This window comes from Scomber japonicus, chromosome 21, assembly GCF_027409825.1.
Source record: "Scomber japonicus isolate fScoJap1 chromosome 21, fScoJap1.pri, whole genome shotgun sequence".
Lineage (NCBI taxonomy): Eukaryota > Metazoa > Chordata > Actinopteri > Scombriformes > Scombridae > Scomber > Scomber japonicus.
In genome coordinates, this window is record NC_070598.1 from 10531921 (window position 1) to 10552693 (window position 20773).

The following is a 20773-nucleotide window of genomic DNA, read 5'->3' on the forward strand; positions in this document are numbered from 1 at the left end:
TCTACTCATCTGGGACAGAAAGCATATTGTTTTTTGATAATATTAGTATATAATATATTCTATTATTTATTTGTTTTTTAATAAAACACCTTCCAGGTCCAACTGATGCTGTTGTCCATATTAACACCTTCATTCACACATGCACATCCATTAAATATGGATTGAATGGTCCCATGTCCTTCAGGCTATTTTCACTTTTATATTCTCCAATAAAACTGTTGCTCATGTATGTTATTTCAATTGAAAACAATTGAAAAAGGAGCACGATTAAACACAAATGGAAAAACTTTGGCTTTTACTGTGCTTTTTTTGACTGCAGAACATCAGATGATTTGGCTCAGTATGACTCGGAAACTGAAAAGATCAAATGAGCAGCAGGGATCAGTTCTCGATATTAGAGATCAGACTTGATAGATTCAGACAATGCCTATTAAAATGGCTGGAGGAGCTCCTTTGAAATGAGACCTGACATCTCTGTTTCACAGTCTGTCAGGAGTATTTGGTGGCTAATTTGAAGCTTATAAAATCTGTGTGTTTGTGTGTGTGTGTGTGTGTGTGTGTGTGTGTGTGTGTGTGTGTGTGTGTCTTTGGGAAAAAGAGAAGGAGAGTGAGCTCCAGTGGGAGGTTAATATAAGGGGTGACCAAAAAGAGATGCTGTAGGCTATTATCTGTACAGTCAGTAACAGTATAAGCAATCCATTGGCAGGATTCTCACTGAAGCCCAGATCCATCACATTGCCAACTAATGAGCTCTGCAAGTACATTGTATTTACATTTAAAGTGGCTGTTGGGTGACTGTCCTCTCGCTCAGGTTGATTGGAGAGTCCTCAGCTTTGATTCACAAGTAAATACTGACCTTCAGGCTTCTTTGGTTTCGCTATAAGACGGTTAATGTCAGCTTGTCAGTCAAACCCCGAGCAGAAGTCACCATAACGCGAATGTGTGTGTGTTGATTTCAGGCTAATCTTTCGTAGTTTGACTCATGATGTGGTGCCACCCCAGAGGGGTCCTCATTAGGGCCAAAACGTCGTGTGACCTTTTAGCAGCTTCGCTCCCCCCACCACCTACGCCCTTGCCCAGCTGGGTCCAATTACCTTGCTCATTACCCCCCTCCTAAATAGCACCAGGACCAAGCAGGTACTGTAGCTATCTATGGAGAGCCAATATGTCTGTGACTAAATACAGGGGTGGTAACATGAAATGAAAATGAGTTTCATCTTGGCGACATGCCATTTGAAGACTTTTCTCCTCTCACTAATGGCAGATCTTTTTCTCTCCACTTCTCTTATGTGCCATACTAATTTAGCTGTACAACAGACTTTAAAATGTATACTGTATTTGACCTTTCCTGCTCTCTCACAGCCTCTTTTATCCTCCTTTTAGCCATCCTTTAGAGACCCCTGGCTGACACCTAAAATATAAGATGTCCCTTTTTGCTGCCATGTTGATGGGATGATAGGATGATCAATGTTTCCTTAATAACCAGAAAGAGAAAAGGGGAGAGAGGAAGAGAAAGGGAGATGGATGATTATCCTAAAAGTACCGTGCTTAATTAGATGGAATGCTGCATACATTGTGGACTGAGTGGAATCATTGGGATAGATTAAAACACTAATTAAACAGGCCCTTGCCGAATTGTGTGAGGTGGGGTTCAGCTCTTCAGGGTCATTTGCATAACCTTCATCTAGGGAAATGGGATTTAAAGGACCTGCTCTCTTTCTCTTTCTCTCTTTAACTCTCATTTTTTTTCCTTTTCCCCATTACCAATCACATTCACATGCTAACAAACCCAATTAAAATTATGCTCCATTTTTTCCTTTCACTTTATAATTTGGCATAATCTATTAAGGCCCCTTTGATTTTGTTTTCAATATAAATGTTTCCATCAAAGTGAGAAAGGAGCATTAAGCACAGGAGGTGGAAAAGAGTCGGCAAAATGTGTGATCTTGGACGATGGATATTTAACATTGCCTCACTTTGGTATGATTTGCATAAGAATATCTATCGTGAACAAAGCTTTGGAAATAGCATGCCATATTTGATTAGATCAATAGATCTGAGGATCAAACTCGGGTGGTGTATTAATTACTGCAAGAACAAAGGCAGGAACTCAAGTTATTGTGTGCTCTGAATCTACAAGCACTTCATCTGCTTTCTGGTAATCTTCTGTAGGTCTGACTCAACGTGGAGGAGGGCATCAATGAATTTTTATTGGTAAACCTTTTTTTGCATGTTCTAGGTTTGGCAATGCCAATCTGTCAGTCAGCCTCTTTGTTCCAGACTGAAATATTTAGTGAGTAGTATTTAATGGATTGCAGTGAAATTTCAAACAAACAATCAAGGTACCCAGACAATGAAGCCTGATCATCTCCTGACGTCTCCTCTAGTCTCTCAACAACTATTAAATGGATTGCTATAAACATGCTAATATACAGTCATGATCATGGTGAAAATCATATTTGCTAAATCTTCACCTAAACGTATATATTAAGCAGTTATAGAATACTTGCAGTAAGGTATACCACAAATGCATAGGCGCCATGACCTCCTTTAAAATGTAACTACACATGGGGGCTATGGCTTATAAGGAAACATCCAACAAGTCTTCCCTATTTAATGGACAAAATATGTCATTGGTCCATCTAATTCGGAACAACACAGAAGCTTTTTCTGATCTGGCGCCTCTTCTTTGTGCCATATAAACCACTACTGAAAAATGTTTTGTGATGTGACAGTGTTAATAATAATGTTTTGTAAGGTTTTGGCACAAAAACAGCTTGACTAGGTTTAGTCATGATTTTTAAAACCCAATGTTTACTTGTGGTTGAAAATGGGAAACAAGCAGAGATCCCCTTTATTAGAATCAGATGTCTTGTTGTCTCCGTACTTATCCTTATAGAGACTTAATCACTAACTATTAATGTCACTTGATTTCCTCCTTTGAAGCAGTCATAATTACTTTGACTACTGGAGGACTTATGTCACTAGAATATATGTTATTTTGGGGCATTTGCATAAATGACTGACCATTAGATTTTTCTTGAGTGGACCATCTAGAAATACTACATGGCCACCACAAGAACTGTAACTAGTCAACATGGACTGCTTTTGCTGTCTCCTACAGGTTTCTGCTGCTGGTACAGATTGCTGGTGGTGAAACTATTCAGTTATCTTTTCTTTTTCAGTCACACACATCTAACAAACCCCCTATACCCATACCCTCTATCACATTAAATGAAACATAAATCCAGATACAAGTCTCTTATTAGACCATGAAACAAGATGGTTCTTCCCACTGTCACTTGATGTTACAAAAGAAAAAAGAAAAGAAAATGTATAATTACCGCACGACATTATCATGTAGGATACATCTGTCAGCTAAAATCCAACACTGAGCTATAAGTCAAAACTTGTATATTTTGATGTGAGTATCTGCAAAGGGACTAGTGTTGACCCTTGTGTAAAGTATAGACAGCTTAAATATCAGCATATTAGCACTGTCATTGCAAGCATGTTAGCGTTGAGCTCAAAGCACTGCTGTGCCTTCCAGACAGCATACTTTTCTTCCAAGTGTCATGACAGACTCCTGTCAACTAGCAAGCTGCTGTCTGACCGTGAAGATTGTTTTGCTTCTCTTCTTGATTTTGTGTGTGTGTGTGTGTGTGTGTGTGTGTGTGTGTGTGTGTGTATCTGTCTGTGTGGGCGCCGGTCATTCTCTATGACCAGTTTGATATCTGACTCATGCCGTTACATCCATTGCATCATTCTCAGTTTCAGTGACCACTTGTTCTGCCTCAGGAACTGAAAAACCTGCTACTTTGTCAACCACTGCTCATACTCAACACCTCCTCTGCTTTTGTCTCCCCATGCAGTCCAACAGAAGCAGCAGCTGGAGAAGGAGTCAGGCCTGAAGATAGTGGAGGCTGGAGTTAGTGATGTAAGTTATACTCACCAAAAATACCCGTTATTCTGCTGTGTGTCTGAAGAAAAAAAAGAAAAAAGGAAAAACGAGAGTGAGAGTGGGCATGCTTGTGATTGTGTGCGTCATCTGTGTTTGGGCTTATGGGACAAGAATAACTGAGTGAGTTCAACTTGGCATCCGTATCACACCTGCAGCTTCAGTTGGGCAGCCAAACACTAATCTTTAGCAGCAATGAATTCCAAAACACATATCCATGGGCGTAGATTTGAGTATGTCCCTACCAATAACAAGGTGTTGCTGTCCCTACAAGTAATTTTATTGATCTCAAATAATGCCACAATGCCAAGTTTGTGTGTTTTCTGCAAAAATGTGTGTTATAATGATAAAGAGTGAAAGAGAACGATATGGGGGACACTTGTCCTGATGATGTAGCAACCCTTCAAGCTGTACACATGGTTGCCTAGCAGCATCAATAGTAGAGTTGGTGAGGTGAAGAATCTGAAGTGGTTAGTATTTATAGTTATTTCAAAAGTTGCAGAATTTATTAAAAAAGACTTCACTGGACATAACTAAGATCATTTTAAATTCTGAATTTGCAGGCATTAGGTGTTGTTAGCTAATTCAGAATTTTTGCTCAGACATGCTGTTTATTTAAACAACTTCACATAGCCTACTGTTGGAGAAAATTCTTCACAAATCAATTTGAGATATCTGGTACATTTTACAGAAGAACTTTTTTAAGTAGCAGTCAGTAACAGCTTAGCTTATATAATGACAAGGTTCTGTCATCAATACAAACATTAACTGTTTGACATAGTGAGAAAAATGAGTGTTTAATGCCATCTCTCCCCTTTCCAATGACTGGATCAAGAGCAGAGTTATTGTTTAATATGTATCATTAAGACATAAACATTATTTACAAGCTAAATTAGCCATAGCTTGTCCAACTGATTTGTTTATGACTGTCAGGGACCATTTCATCCTGAATATTCTGTCAGTAGCAGTCTAAGCAGCACAGAGACACACAGACTCTCAGGTGAGCTTTGATGTCACAGAGACAGATCTAGCTGTAAGTTCAAGAGTTGAATGAAAAATAATACCAATAGAAGTTTTTGAGATGATTTATAGATAGCTCTTAGCATCACTGTGGCTCTGTCTGTTCAGTCGCTCAAATCCACAAACTGAAGAAAGGACAGAATCTCAGGTGGGTTTTGGAAACTTTACAGGAGCTATAGTTACAGAGGAGCATGTGATAATTTTGGTCTCAGATTTACAGTGAAGTACAATATCAATAAAAAAATATTTAAAAAAAAAATTATGATACAAGTCCGGTTTCAGGCAAGTCAGCAAATGCATATTCAGTAAAGTAACCATTTTGTAGTGACAGACTCTTTATGCGTGTATGTTTGTGTGCCTATAAAAGAGAAAAAGAGTTAAAGAGAGCAAGTACACATACACAATTATTTTGACTGTCTGTCAAAAAATATCCTTATCAGAGTAAAAACCAAACATCCTCACACGATTCTTTTTAAGTGTTTTGCTTTGATTACCTTCCCCCTTTATTCATTTTTCTTTAGGTCTCTAATAGCTCTTGTCACCATGGCAAATAAAACACAACAAGACAAAAGCCTGGTGCATTTTGCAAAACTTAAAGCAAGTGTTGATCATCGCCGCTGAGCAGCAATAAGCAGATTATCTTGAGTGCTGTCACTTTGTAGGGGAGCACTGGTGCTCTTGTGACATATTCATTGGAAAAAATTAAGAGGAGAACAGGAGGACACTCAGGATGATCTAGATGGAAGGAGAGTAAATGTGTATTCATTCAACACTGATAAATATTCATATGTATCAGAGGTAAGGATCTAATCAAGCACCCATTGATGCGTCATAGCCCTCCATACTTGCCTGGTAAATGAGTTTCTCTATGGAAATGAGACAGACAGCCTTAGACCCCTGAGCTGCCCTGATCATGAGGCATGCTGGGAGCTAAATGGATGTGGCCTGTGCATCGTAGGACAGTTGCCAATGGCAACAACCGTCATACACTGTATAGACAAGATCGTTTTCCTGTGTTGCTGTCTGTGCTGTCACCGTCTTGGTGTCACTGCCTTTCTTCGCCCATCTGCCTCTCACTTATATCTTTTTTAACACCACATTTTCTCTCATCTTACTCCACACGTCTTCATCACGTTCTTCTTAATTATCTCTGATTCACGTTTTTCCCCTTTTCTCTTCACAGTGACTTTTGTCCTGTTCTTTGTCTGCCTCTCCTTGCCTCCTTTTCATTCTTTTATTCCCACTCAGACTGATTCCTGCGCTTAGCCAGCACTGGTACAGGGCTGTGTTTGTCATATTGGGCCTATTTGTAGATAATTAGCTGCAATAATAGCCTCTCTGCAGGAGCCAGGGTGAGGGAGGGATGGATGGAAAGAGGGAGGGAGGAAAGGAAGAATCTGTCTTCCACCTCATGGGGAGAAAGTCTGCGCCAGACTGCTTGTAGAAATGCATGTTAAGGAAGCACAGCGTTTACTTTACTACAAAGAGAGAGTTGGCGAAGTATAAGCCCTGAAAACTCTCCGAGCACATTTATTAGCAACAGCTCTAATGTAGATGTGTTGATCTCACCAGTTTATATCCAAGAAGTGGAGAGTTGAGGGTAAGTTGGGGAAAATAGAAGCTTTTGACAGGAGAGCCTGTGGAGTGGACTCTCCAAATACATTAGTTTAAAAGGTGTTAAACCAAAAGCCTGCTTTCAGTAAATTTGCAGTAAATTGACCACAGTTATGAGTGACTACATGCTGGAGGTTGTGGAATGGGTCGTCTTTACCCTGCTTATTAGTGGCAAAAATAGAAATATGCTGGGTAAATTGTTCAGTGGATCCATAAGAGGTATAAAGTGAAAAATTAAGCAAAGCACCGTAGGTACTATGCCTCAGTGCAGACAGAATACTTTCCCCAAGCATGAATAAAAACATCACTGTGGTTGGTATCATTAAGTCTTATCACTAACAACTCCCCCCTTTTCTCCATTTTTATTTAAGAGGTGACAAATGACAAAACAGCTTAGGAAGATGTCCAGATAGAGCAAACGTCAATAGCAGTAGATGCAGGCGAGGATAAGCAAATGTCAAAGTGGGGGGAAGGAGACATCAATCAATAGGCTGAGCAATATCTACTCCATTATAGATCACCAGGAAGTCAGCTTCCTAAGAGGGAAAAAAATGACTACTTTGTTTTTTCTTAAGTAGTGTATGTATATGTGGGGCATAAACAGTGTTTTTTTCTGGGCATCTTTGTTATTAACAGCTGAGTCCCAAGTGGGAATTGCACTCCCAAAAGGCAAATGGAGGTCTTCTCACAGCAATTTATAAGTCCTGTAAATGTGTGAAAAACTGTGGGGTGGGGGTGTGGGGGGAGGGGGGTGTGTGGAAAGAAATTCATGGTTGACGTGGCCTCTTTGCAGATTTAGCAGTCACTGGCCCCACTCACTGTTCCTCTCTGTCTGTATTCATAGTGCATTGAGACCATACACAGATTACATATATCCATGCTATAATCAGACACTTAAAGTGTGGAAAATAGGAGGGGGTCGGTGAGTCACCCTCCATGCTGGAGACTAGCAACGAGGCACTAGGCGAAAGGGTTGCTTTCGCTGGCAGCCATAGGCAGAGCATAGCTGGTACAGTGGTACCAGTGGGGAGCATGGAGAGGAGGAACAAGGGAATAAAAGCAGGCTCAAAAAGATATTTTTGAAAGGGAGGGGCTTGTCGGTCAGATGTTTTTTGGAAGTGCTTGCTGTGGTTAGAACTGACAGAATACACACAGAATATTATAAAAACCTCTGACAATCCTCATGGAGCCTGAGGAGAGAAATATTGTATATTTAAAGCTTGGAAATAGTAGCCTCCAGTGCACTGCAATTTTGAGTTATCCGCTTCTTAATGACCTTTAAATATTACTTAATACTTGCGAGGTGATATTTAATCTCAAAATTATTTTCTGAGGTTACATATTTCTCTGCCAATATTGCCCTGATTAAAGTCTTAATGACCAAAAGCAGCAACGATTCACACTGATATGAGTATGCAGAACATTTCCTCTAGATTAGAAATTAAATATTTAAAAAATAGAAAGTATACAAGAGTTCTGACAGCTGAGACGACAAAACTCCACCTTCACTGAAGCTGAGAAAATATTGCCTTATGTAGCACAGGCTCTATATCAACATTTTCCTCACCAAACTAGTTTTGAATACACCTACTGATAGAAACAGCTTTGAATAGTTAGTATTAATGCTTAATGACTCATAAAACATTTTAAGATGTAAATGTGTGTAAATGAGTAATGTTTTCCCAGTTTTCTGTTTTCTTCATGCTGATATTTTACTTTATGAGATGGTCCCTTTGTGATTAAGTTGGTTGTTAAATTGAGATTCATTGACATTTTGACAGCGGCCTCATGTTCGAGATATCTCTAGCAAACTGCTTATGTGAAGAGGCACTCATTAAGCACAGAATTCCCTGAGCTGCATGTCAACTGATAATTCAACCACTAAATGTAAATCATATATGGCTGGCAGGGAGTTTCTGCACTATGCATGAGTGTGTTGTCTGTGTCTATCCATGCATAAATGTAAAGTAAATGTGTAAAGTGCGAATGTTTGACTGTCCTTCACACATCATTTATATTAATAAGGGTTAAGTGTGTATTTTTCTTGCTTTTTGAATGCTCATAACGTGTGACTCTATGTGTGGGAGCTTGTTTTCTTCCCAAAGTTGCTGCAGCAAAAACGGCCACACATATCACAAATATCCCAGTTGATTCCTGTAGCTACATAACTGAAGTGGATGCAGGTGAAATAAACATTAGTTAATAATCTTGTCATGCATCAAGTTTTGAGAAGCTGTTGGAGAATGCCAACATCTTATGACGGTCGAAAGCTCATGTTATACTTCTAATCAAAGAAGTAAGTGCAGAGGCACAGAGGCATAACTCATCTCGGAGAAAGGTCACATGTAATGATGACCCCTCACAATGGATTTGAAGGCTTTCTTTCCAATATCCTGTGTCATAATTAATGCAGAAGCACATCTATTTGAAGATGTTGTGATAGGCTTTCTCAGAAAAATACGAGTGCACATTAGGTTTGAATTTATTAGTATGTATTTTACAATTTGCATTATTAAATATACAATTTCATGTTCACAGTAGGCTTACTTGTTTTGCACTGATTTCAAGTTATCAGCCAAAAACAGCTGTACAGTAAGAGTATTAATGTGTTTTTTCTGAAAAGTTAATTGAGTTTGCGTATGCTATATCCTAAATAAAGACCTTGTGAAATTGCGATGGCATGTCTCTCAAGTGATAGAGACATAACTGTACTACCTTTTATTTTTATTTGTTTGTTAGTTTTGTTTGTTGATGCTTGTGTTTGAAAAAAAGAAAAACATTTAAATGTAATGTGTGTTGGATTTAATATCCCTTCATCTTACCATCATCCGCCATTTGTATGTTAGGATGAAATACAACTGAAACTTGAGCAACAAAAACTAAATGTGTGCTTCATCCTCAATGAGCTCAATGGGACTCAACAACACATTAAGTTTGTTTTTCATTTTGTTTTTCACATGAATATTTATTTCCACATTTTTTATATTATGCGTATGATTATCAGGCAATATCAGTGCATTTTGCTTTCCTTTAATCTAACAAAGCCTGAATATTGTAGCATATACCACCTAATAACAAATACCATGTGCAACCATCAGCGGATGCAATTCCTCCGAGCGAATAGGACAAATAATTTCAGTGGGGACTTCAAAGGAAAACCACATTGACCGTTTCCTACTAGAGAGAACAGACAGAAATAAATTAATAACTGTGATAACAGTTGTGCAAATTGATCTTGTAACGGCATGGGTATATGCTTTACTTCAAAACATATTTCCCCATGTTGATTTTTCAAGCTATGTTTTTTTAAGAATTGGAAGATGAGAAAAATACATTTTTATGTTAATTTCTAGATTGCTTATTGTCATTTAAGCGTGAGAGTGTTGTTGAATGTAGCTCCTCAGTGGAAATGAGAGTGGCTTGGAAGCACTGGAGGGTGTAGCATATTCTACCCATCCTTATATTGTTTACAACAGTATGTGCATGTGTTTTTTATTTATACTATGTGTGTATTTTGTATCAGCCAATCAATTCCACATTGGCCCTCAATTACCTTCTCCACATTGAAAACCTATCCAATCTCCTTCAGACACTGTAATAAACCCAAACAATAAAAAAATTGCCACCTATAAAATTTCAACAGTGCAGGAAGGCCAATCTGGCTGTTTTAAAAGTGGCTAAAATGCCATTACTGTGGCAGATCTGGATGTGAAATGTCATATTGGAGCAGCCCCACTGTGCCTGCAGCCCCGAGTAACACTGCCTCTTTGGAGACTCCAGCTGCCTCCCACTGATGAAAGACCGTCCAGCAGTTCCGTTTCTCAGCAACCTTTTACCATCACCTGACCTTTGGACTGCAGAAATGCCTTTGATACCATGCCATGCAGTTTGGTATTTGCCTCTCTCTATATCATGACGTGTGCTCTCCCCCGGGTAAGGGTGGACTTGTCTGTTTTTAATGAGTGCCAGATTGTAAAGTGTTTACTCTCCTACCTTTTGCTTCTTTTATGTTCTGCTGCCTTTGTTAAAGATAGGTATGGTAACTGTGTATAGTTGACAGTGGTATTTTTACTCAATTCGTTGAAGGGCATTTCTTCTGCCTTTTGTAAGGTATTAAATAAGCGATTTTTTTCTTTGGGTGTACTCATCTCTTCCTGGGAAAAAAATCCATCATGGCCAAGGTGGCCTTGGAGGTAGGATGAAGGTTTAGATCAAATTAAAGCAAAAACCCACTGATGAAAACTCTTACATTGTTTTAAATCATTAATCTGTGATGTTCAGAGCTTTTAAACATGTATTTTCTTCTTCAGTTAGTGATTTCCTGCATTTCCCACAAATACTCAGGGTAGATCGAAGCATATGGAATAAGTGAAAATATATCAGATATGGACTTGTATTTGGGGGTGGGACCTGCTATCTTAATTATTCTGTTACAACTTATGGTGTCATAATACAATAATGCTACAATCAATCATTTGGTACTGCAGGCGTGTTGCAGACAAACAACTGATGGCTGAGATTTTGTTCTTGTGTTTTTGTTTACTTCCACGTTCTTTGCTGACAATTCAAAGTAACTTAGATCTGCAGGTACGGTCCAAAATGCTGTGGTACATCTGATCTTCAACCAGATGTCAACATCTCATATTACTCCATTTTACATCACTTTTTACCACTCTCTCATTTAGGTTGATAAGGTTTCTTGTTCACTACAATCTGAAAATCAACAATGACAAGCCCAGAAATCTCAATTCAACATTTTCTCTTGTGTGGTCCCTCGGTGGTCGAACGAGTTAACTCACACTGACACAGTTCAGTCAGTAAAATCTTTCTCTGTCTTGAAAAATCACTTAAGGACATACTTCACCTTCGTATGCTCTTTCCCCCTCTATCTCTACTTCCTTCTCTATCCATCTCTCTGTCTCACAAAATGCAATTTGGTAATCACTTATGTGTTACTTTATGCACCTGCAACCTTGTGGCATTTGTGTCAAGTGGAAGATGGAACTGACAGTTGTGTAATTCAAAGGTTTCTCTTTGATCTATCACTGCTTGGACTGTGCCTCATTTGTACGTCGCTTTGTACAGAAGCATCTACCAAATGAATACATGTTAAAGGACACCTATTACGCACATTTCTAGGTCTATATTCCAGGGCTCTGCTTGAATATCTTTGAATGCTTAATAGTTCAAAAAACGTGTTATTTAAGTCATACTGGCCTTTTAAACAATTCTCAATTAATCTGCTCAGTTCAGCCTCTATCTGAAACAGGCTGTTTTAGCTTGTCTCTTTAAGCGCCCCCTCCCAATGAGCCTACAATGTAAACGAACAATAGTAATCAGATTTCATTGATTTTTCTCACTCTCCATTTGAAATGGAAACTTCTCAGATACAGCTATACTTGTTGGAGGTTGAGTGCACAATGTGAACAAGCCATGGAACAATCTTAGCAGCAAAGGCTACAGATCAGATGCTATTTGTGGGCATGTGTGAACAATCTGGCTTCATCATGAGAAGGAAGTAGAGCTAACACTGTAAATGAAGCGTTCAGAGCAGACTGAAGGTCTGGCTTTTGACTTGCACGGAACATTTTACATACATTCACCTCATGTTTTGGAATATTGTCTAAGTTTAACATAGACATCTGACATCATAACAGTATAACAATAACAAAAAGCATATGTCCCCTTTAATGAAAAGGTACTGTATGTCCTGCACTTTCTTTATAAACGATGCATTGCCATGCATGTTTGAACAAAATCGCTGGCTGTTTATGGTAATTTGTTGACTGGTGTCTGGCAGTGGCAGCAGTGGGTTACAGCTGGATAGCATGGCAGAGGTTTTAAATGTCAGCGTTGAAGGGGGATACGGCTGCCATTTGGCCTGACAAGCTGCATGCCAAGGGACTGGCAGCGGGATGCAGGGGCAGGGTGCTCCCAGCCCCGGCCACGGAGCTCTCACCTTCTGCCATTTATCATGCAGCTACTTGCCTAGCATATCTGGCACTTTACCACCGACAGCAGCAGGAAAAGCCCTTGCTGCAGGCTAACCAGTGGCCCATGGTACTCTTTTTGACATCCCAACAAAATTAGGGCAGTTGCATTTGTTTGACTGAATTCAGCTTTGCTTTTCGTGTAGTTTAGTAGTCAGAAAAGCATTTATCCTTTGAAGTTCATTTAAGAAGTGCTGACAGTGAATGTACACCCAAAATTATTGTTTCTGAATACTTCCATGATCATTTTATTGCAGTAATAAGGCAAAGGTAGTAAAACAGCATGTAATCGTAAGTACTATGGAACAGACTGCTAAGTACTAATCAATTATCAGCATGGGTTTGATATTTAATTACATATCTAAGAATATAGTCACTTTCATCTTGATGTTTAAATTAGTCATAACTGAACACCTTTTTAGCAAACACCACATTTAGAATTTGTGGCTGATTCGAAACAGTAGATTATTGTTCAGTGAGCATACAATACAGACAGCACTTTGCTCTCAGTAAATTAAATGTAATAAACTGTCATATCTTTTATTGACTTTAATTGACTGTAATTGTGAATCCTGCTGTAACTGCTAGTTACTTTTCTGCATTGCAAGGTTAACTAAATTGCTTGATGAGCTGTTATGTTTTTTTATATGATGACCTTGACTTGGGAGGTTGTGTGAATATCGTCCATCTGTGGTGATAAAGCATGAAATGAAATTAGACCACTCTGCTGCTAAGTGGCTTCACTACATCTGTGGTTGTGTTGCTTGAAATATTATATAGTGATGGCTTGGCAGCGTTTGCAATCTTAATACATTCAATTTACGTTTTAAATGGCAAATATATTGTGTTATGCCTGTTATGTCAGTTTAGGCTCATCTACCAAATGTCCTCAGATTATATCTTTCTCAAAACAGGTGTTTAAATAAGTATATGTCAAAGTTTATATTAATTTAAATAAAAACCATTTAGTAAACATGCAGAAATTTGATCTTAATTTAACTAATAACCATTAGTCTGACAGCATTCAATAACTAAGACTAATTACCCCCTTTAGCCATGAACTGAAGACATTTCTTTAATGTGTTTGCTGTAATATATGTTTAATTTGATCCTAATATATGATGCAATCATTGCAAATGTGACATACATGAGAAGGTAAAAAGTTTTGGCAAAGCTCAGACACTGAGAGTGTGCTGTAACCCTGCTGTAATGGGATTCTCATTTTAAACATTACAGTCATGTCTGTGTGTACATGGTTGCCATCATGCCTATTTACATTCACAGACATGCCCGTCATGTTAGCGGCAAATGCACAGATGCAGCCAACACCCGATGCGGCGCAGGTGGATACCTGTAAAAAATGGGATTATCTGCTCATGAAAAGAAAGCTGATACGAGTGCACCAAGCCTGCAACATACAGACAGGAAAAGCAGAGTGCAGTTGGATGTATGCTGGTTAAAATCATACACAACAGTAATTTCAATCAGTTATGATACAGTATAATTGTATCACCTTGATTTGTCTCATCCAGATTCATTTTATCTAGAACATACTGTATATAAATCAACCAATCTGTGTAATACTGAGGGGGAAGAATACATGTTTTTTTATAGTTTCATCAACATCAAGAACTAATAGATGGAATTACATTCGATTGTTGAAGACAACAAAAGGCAAAAAGATCGTGGCAAGCCGTGTCTATGAACACATGCAATCACATGTCAGTCACAATTCATTACATTATTCACTTTGAAGAAGGAGAAAAAAAGACATCATCATCACAGCTCCACAAAAAGGCATACAGTGTAATTATGTTTGTGGGTGAAAATAGGCTAGATTGATTATATGCATTTACAATAATGAGCCGTCAATGTATTATTATGTTACAGAGCCATCAAAATCTTGACATAAATCATAATAAATTCTGCCTGCAGAATTTCTGATCAGCCATACTTTGTATTGTTGTCAGAGGTTGTGGTGTGAAGCAATTGGAGATGTGAGCGGCAAACGGACGGCTGATATCGTACTACAGCTGTGGCAGCAGTCTCATTAGGGATTCACAGAGGTTTCTCTCTACGAGCTACTTGGTTTGGCTCGGGGGCAGACCACTGTTATAAAGCTGGAGCTGTGAGACAGACAGACAACGAGACACACAGGGAGGCTGCGGCGCTGGGCAGGCAGAGTGTCAGTTCGTGTTCGTGCAGTGGATTGTTTTGCAGCGCGAGGCCCCTGACTCTCCCCCAGCTGACTGGTGTGGCTTCATTAGCATGGGCTGCGGCTCCTCCGATTAGCAGTAATTAAAGAGAGAAATCAGAGCGCTTGCCTCCAGTCCAGACACAGCCAGTGCCTGTCAAGTGAGATCGCCATGGAACAGATCTAGCGTTCCTGGCCGCCTGCCACTTCACAACCCCCCCCCCCTCCCATCCTTATAGTAAGAGTGAGTCTGGAGGAGAGGTATGGGGTGTCTATGCCTGTGCCAAGTTACCCCCTAAGTAACCCCCGGGGTTACACAGGCACACACGCCTCTCCCCGCAGGCGCACGCTGGGCCGGCGTTGTCATGGTGATAACAGGGGAAAATGTTTAATGAAGACACTGATGAGAATTTATGAGGCTGTGGCTGTGTGCATTTACAGGGATATGACCCTTAGCCTACCACACACTGCCTCCTGTGGTTCTACATCTATATCTTCACTTACACAAGCTATAGCTGATCATGTGGGCATATGCTCAAGCAGGCGGCCTCAATATGCTGCGAGTCCAGCAACACCCAGGTACGGTTGGAGACACATGGCGCTGGTTGTCCAATAAAGTTAAACAAGTCTTATGAACATTTTTTATTGTATTAATTTAGTCTTAACTGGAAGAATCAGTATCTTCCAATATCTAGAGTCATTCTCATGGGAGCAATTTAAATAAGACTTACATTTCTGAGGCTGTGTAGCCTACTCCAAACAAAATTGAATTTGTTGTGTTCACACAGGAGAAAAATAGCAGAAATGTGCCCTTAAAGAAGCTTTCAGTGCTAAAATGTGGACAAGCTGGATAGTTGCAAGTGACCAATACTGTCATGTGATTGGTTTTTCACTTCAGGGTGCTTGTTTCTAGGTTTGCTTTTTGTTTTTAGGAGCTTTCGGGATGTGTCTGCTTTCATCATGACTTGCAAACCCTTGTTTCAACAGCCATTTAAAAGACCGTGTAGATTAACAAACATAGTCTCCCACCCCACATCTGTTGGATCTGATCACTGTCAAGCTGATATCATGTAGTTCCTAGGGCTGCATGTAACTCATTTTTATTAATTATTATTATTAGTATTATTATCATTCTTGATTAATCTGATGAGTATTTGCTTGGTTAATAAAATGTCAAAAGTGATTAAACATGTCAATCACCAGTTCCCAAGGCCCAAGATGCAACCTGGGGAGTCCATAACCTAAAAATATTAAGTGTACCATCATAGAGGACTGAAGAAAGCAGATAATCACATTTGAGGAGCTGGGACAAGACTAAAAACTACTAAAAAGATGTCTCAAAACTATTAATCAATTATTGAAATAGTCTGGGATTTATGTTCTATTGAGCGCTTAATCAACTAATTGTTGTACTTCTGGTAGTCTCATCCTGCTATAACTAAACTCAGTTAAAGTGGTACTCTAACTCGACTGCCTGGATGGTGCTGGGGAAAAGCACTCATCCAACATTAATTCAACTCCCAACAGCAGTGCTTCTGGTTTCGCCCCATCAATCACAATTGCCAGTGGGAGACTGGTGAGGGATCATTTCCCTCTCGCAGCAGTCGCAACTCCTAATTGTTGTTTCGTTACGTCCATTGTTTACAGTTGGTTCTTATTACTTAGGGTACATAATTGTACTTTTTAATGGAAGCTTACATTGACTTGTAGTACTAAAGTTTTAGTACTCCAAAACAGCACAATTAATCTCCGCCTTAATCTGAGGGTGCTGGGATTTTAAGTCTTTGGACATCTTAATTCAACACTGCTGTGCTATGCTGAAGCAGTCATAAAGAAATACAATGTTCAACGGGCTTTCAGATGGCATGTAGACCCAGGTGTGGAGAGGACACATTGTATTGAACCCATGAAGTCACTCTCTGCTGTCCTCTGAACATTTCTCTTTGTCCCTTTACTGTCAGTCTCAATATCAGAGTCTCCCAGCCCACTACGTCTCTTGTGACTGGGGTTTCAATTATGAATGCTACCTTTGACTACCTCTGTTATTCTGCGGCAGCCCACATATCCCTGCCTGCCACCACTCATGTGTGACTTGATGTATTGTCTCACTGTTTTCCCCCCTTTCAAAATTAATTGCAGTTTTATCTCTCCCCAAGATAAAAAAGCCAGCTGAGAACATAATAGTCTAAAAGTAGTGTGGATTCTATTCAAACAAAACAATTAAAACCTTGGTGTTTCCTCGCTGTTTGTGACTGTGGACGTGTCGGATGAGATTTTTAGTGGCGCTTCTTCTTTTATCTTTTCACACAATAGAGTGAAGTGTTACCTTCAATTACCTTTCAGATTGGGTTGTGTTTTAGCAAACTGGGATCACATTCTGGACCTGGCCATCTTATTTTGGGACTAATGACTTTTCAACAACAGTATCGTAATATCCCTCATCAGAAACTAATTACATCTGGAAAATAATTCTTGTCATTGTGATTAATGCAAATCTGAGTGTAATTTGCACTGTCTCGAGCAACAGTGCAAACATCATCGGCGATATTGAGTTGATTTCACTTCAATTTTTAGGCATGAGTGCCATTTGGTAACTTGGTTTAATTAATTTTGGATGGCATTTTAGCAAACGTGAACATTATCCTTGTCAGACATATTGCTATTGTCAACACAGCTGCAGGTAGAAAGGATCATTACTGTCAACCAAAACCAGTTGGGAATTAAGGCTGCACGTTGAGCAAAGAAAAGAAGTTGAAGTAAATCAATGCAACTTTCATAAATGTGGTTGTGGTCTTGTCTTGAATTAACCATTTCAGTATAAAAAAGGGACTATCAGACCTTAAATTTAAAGCAGCTCAAATAAACAGTAAATGCTTAGTGTTATTGGCAGGAGATACTTAGGAGACTTGGACAAGATTTGACTAGTGTCTTTTGCCCGCCTTTCCAAAACCAGAACATGAAAGCAAATCTTTTTAAGCTTTTAATGCTTTATATGTCTTCTACATAGATCATCAACTGCTGAGGATTCTGACCTTTTGCCTGAAGCATGCAGCTTTAGCAGTCTGTTTGCACGATATTGCATATGTAGCAAACAAGTACAAGTTTAAGACCCCTTTTATGGGTTATCATGTCAGCTGGAAACATTAGAAAGTTAGCTGAACATCCCACTAATGGAGCTAATTATCAAAATCTACGGTCGCTAGCTAGAAGAAGCTTCATTAATCTACCTCTTTCTGAAATTGTTTCCAATTTTTTCAAAGATAACCAACATTTTTGATTTGTAAATTTGCATACGTGTTACGCGTAAAACTGAAAGCTTCACAGGTGTAGCAACAAAAACTTAAGGAAGCAACTGAATTGGGGCTTTGGCTATATTGCCCACTTATCATCATTACATCCAGATTAGACTATTATTCTTTTTTTGGCTTAATTTATATATCCTAAATGATCAGTAAAGCTGGAGCACTCACTGTACATGTAAAGCGATTTAAATGAGCACTAAATATGTTTCGCTTTGTTGTCATCCTCATAGATTACAACTACATTTTCTATCATTTTACAGATACGGTGTGATTTCCTACTCCAGGCTATGATGCCGCAACGCTGTTTCTTTTTGAAGTGCACATTGTTGTGCATGTGTGTGGGTTGCCTCTCTGCTTTAAATATAGTTAAGATGACAGGCATAGCATTTACCTTGATGTTTATTGCTTTGAACTACTTGGCATGGGCAATGCCTGGGCTGGGGTTCACATAAGAAAGAGGCCTATTTGAACAAGCTCATCTGGGGAAAATACCAGAATATCAGAATGACATGGCTGACACACACACAGGCTTTGAATGGTTCATAAGCAAGTGATGGACATGAGACACAACAATTCAAGTAAAACCCAAAAATGGGACTTCTTTGTGTCTTTGAACATCATCCATTAGGAAACATGGCTTTTCTTTCTCTCCCTCTAACACATACACTGAGACTCTATGCATTTGAGATACTCAGCTCACTGTCAAGTTTTTACACCTTTAGTGATGTTTAAAAGGGAGTTTAGATGGGAGAGCAGAGTGTCACCTTTTATATTTTATCTCTGGATAAGTGCTATTTTATGCCAGGCAGCAAAATGAATTTACAGTGTACCAACTAACAATATACTAAAAGTACATCATTGTAATGTGAATCTAGATAGTGTCAAACCATACTCTGGCTTCAAAGTACTGCTTTTGCCTATATGGGAGCTTTGCTTTATTATACATGGTAAAAGATGGAAATAGAGCATTAAAAAAGACTAAAAACACAGATCTGTTTCTCTCACACACATCTTGTAATATATCTTCAGTGTTAACAATAACAGCTGGTGGATCTGATAAAAAAATTTAAATAAAAAAAAACATGCAAACACCCAAATGTGTTTTGTTTTGCATACATTTCTCTCTGCATTACAGTTCGAGGCTAATCCTCCCAACACCTTCCCAAATGGAGCCGCAGCAACAGTCTTGCTCAGATATTATTATGAATAATTTATTGCACCCTATTTCAAAGAGCCAAGCAGAAATCCCAACTATTTTTGGTGTAACGGTATCACATGTTGGTTGAGTCTGCAGGTACACATTGCAGCTGTTGGTTTCATGTGCAGCACTGTAAATGGCATCAGCCTCTCACTGATATCATTATAGCGTGATTGGTATGTGGGCCACCACAGCTACAGATCGGCATGCCTGCCTCTCCTCTGCAGGCTGGTGTTCTCTACTGTTTGCTCAAATATATTACAATCTGACTTCTGTGTGTCTTGTTCGAAGGTGTCCAGCTAGTGAAAAGCAGCCCTACGTGGATTGTAGATATATATTTTGTAAGCTATATATATGTTGTGTGCATGTATATTCCGATTGCACACACACGGATATAGATGTAAATATACTCCAAATCATGCAGCCTGTAGGTGCCAGCAAGCAAGTTATTGTCTCTCCGTCCCTTTTCCCAACTCACAAACAAATGCACAATCTCAGGTAGTGCACTTGATCCTGACATTTGTTTAACATTCCTCTCCCAGCGACATTGAGAAGTGCAGCATACCTCCTTCTGCCGTTGTTTAAACACGCTAGCTGCTTTTCTATCTATTTTTTTTTCATTAGAAATATGAAATGTGTCATGGAGGCAAACACCAGAGCAACACAGGAGAGGAGGACAGATAAGCCTTGCAGGACTCACAGTGACTGTTCGAACATGTGTTACCCGGAGGAAGTACTTACTGCAGAAACACACAGGCGTGGCAGCGGATAACACCAGTGACCATAAGAGTGACTTCAGTATGTTGCTGAATTTGACTGCTTGTAGGGCTTTTTTCCCTCACGAGAATCGATTCACGTCAAAACTCCCTGGTGTGATAACCATTAGCACTGGCCTCACTGGAGGATGCGACATGAGTTGTGAAATCGTACTGTGCAATGCGTAGTGGTTGAAATGTGTGAAAATGTGTCCATTTACGCAGAGTTCAAATGAAGGAAAACAACAGGTGCAAAAATCAGGCTTTCCTTCAAAGAGCAGGTAAAGATAGTGTCTGGTTAGACATTTTCTTCACTCCACTGTGCCAAAATATCTTTGTTTGAATGAGTGTGGATTTAGATAGGGCTCACAGGTGGATGATCAGGATATCTTTATGAAAAAAAGTGAACAGTTGACCAGTGAACTGGATAGATATGATTGTGTGGTTGACTTCATATAGGGACTGATTTGGGGATTAACTTCAGCCACTATTTCTTTCTTTCCAGAAATAAAAAAACACTCACTGGCAGTTATGATAAAAGTCTCCCACCACGCATTACTCTCACATCCATCCTGAATTAGCGCTACAGCGAGCTCTGCAGAAAGAATTCTCTCTTTTGCTCGAACTGAACGCTGCAAGATAAAAATTTGCCCCTTGAATGACGGGTGGCCGGACCGTTTCTGTGCCCTCTGGCAGGCAGAGTGAAAACAGCATTTGGGTTCTGAATAATTCCTGATAAATG

At 39.3% G+C, this 20773-nt stretch overlaps 1 protein-coding gene across 1 annotated transcript in view; it reads left to right on the forward strand.

Moving 5' to 3' along the window:
• The window catches only part of ptprn2 (protein tyrosine phosphatase receptor type N2), a 120108-nt gene that overhangs the window by 68078 nt on the left and 31257 nt on the right, over positions 1-20773 (forward strand). The window contains exon 11 of the mRNA XM_053342449.1: positions 3873-3937. Within this exon, the coding sequence (XP_053198424.1) occupies positions 3873-3937 (65 nt within the window). The remainder of the gene's footprint in view (positions 1-3872; positions 3938-20773) is intronic.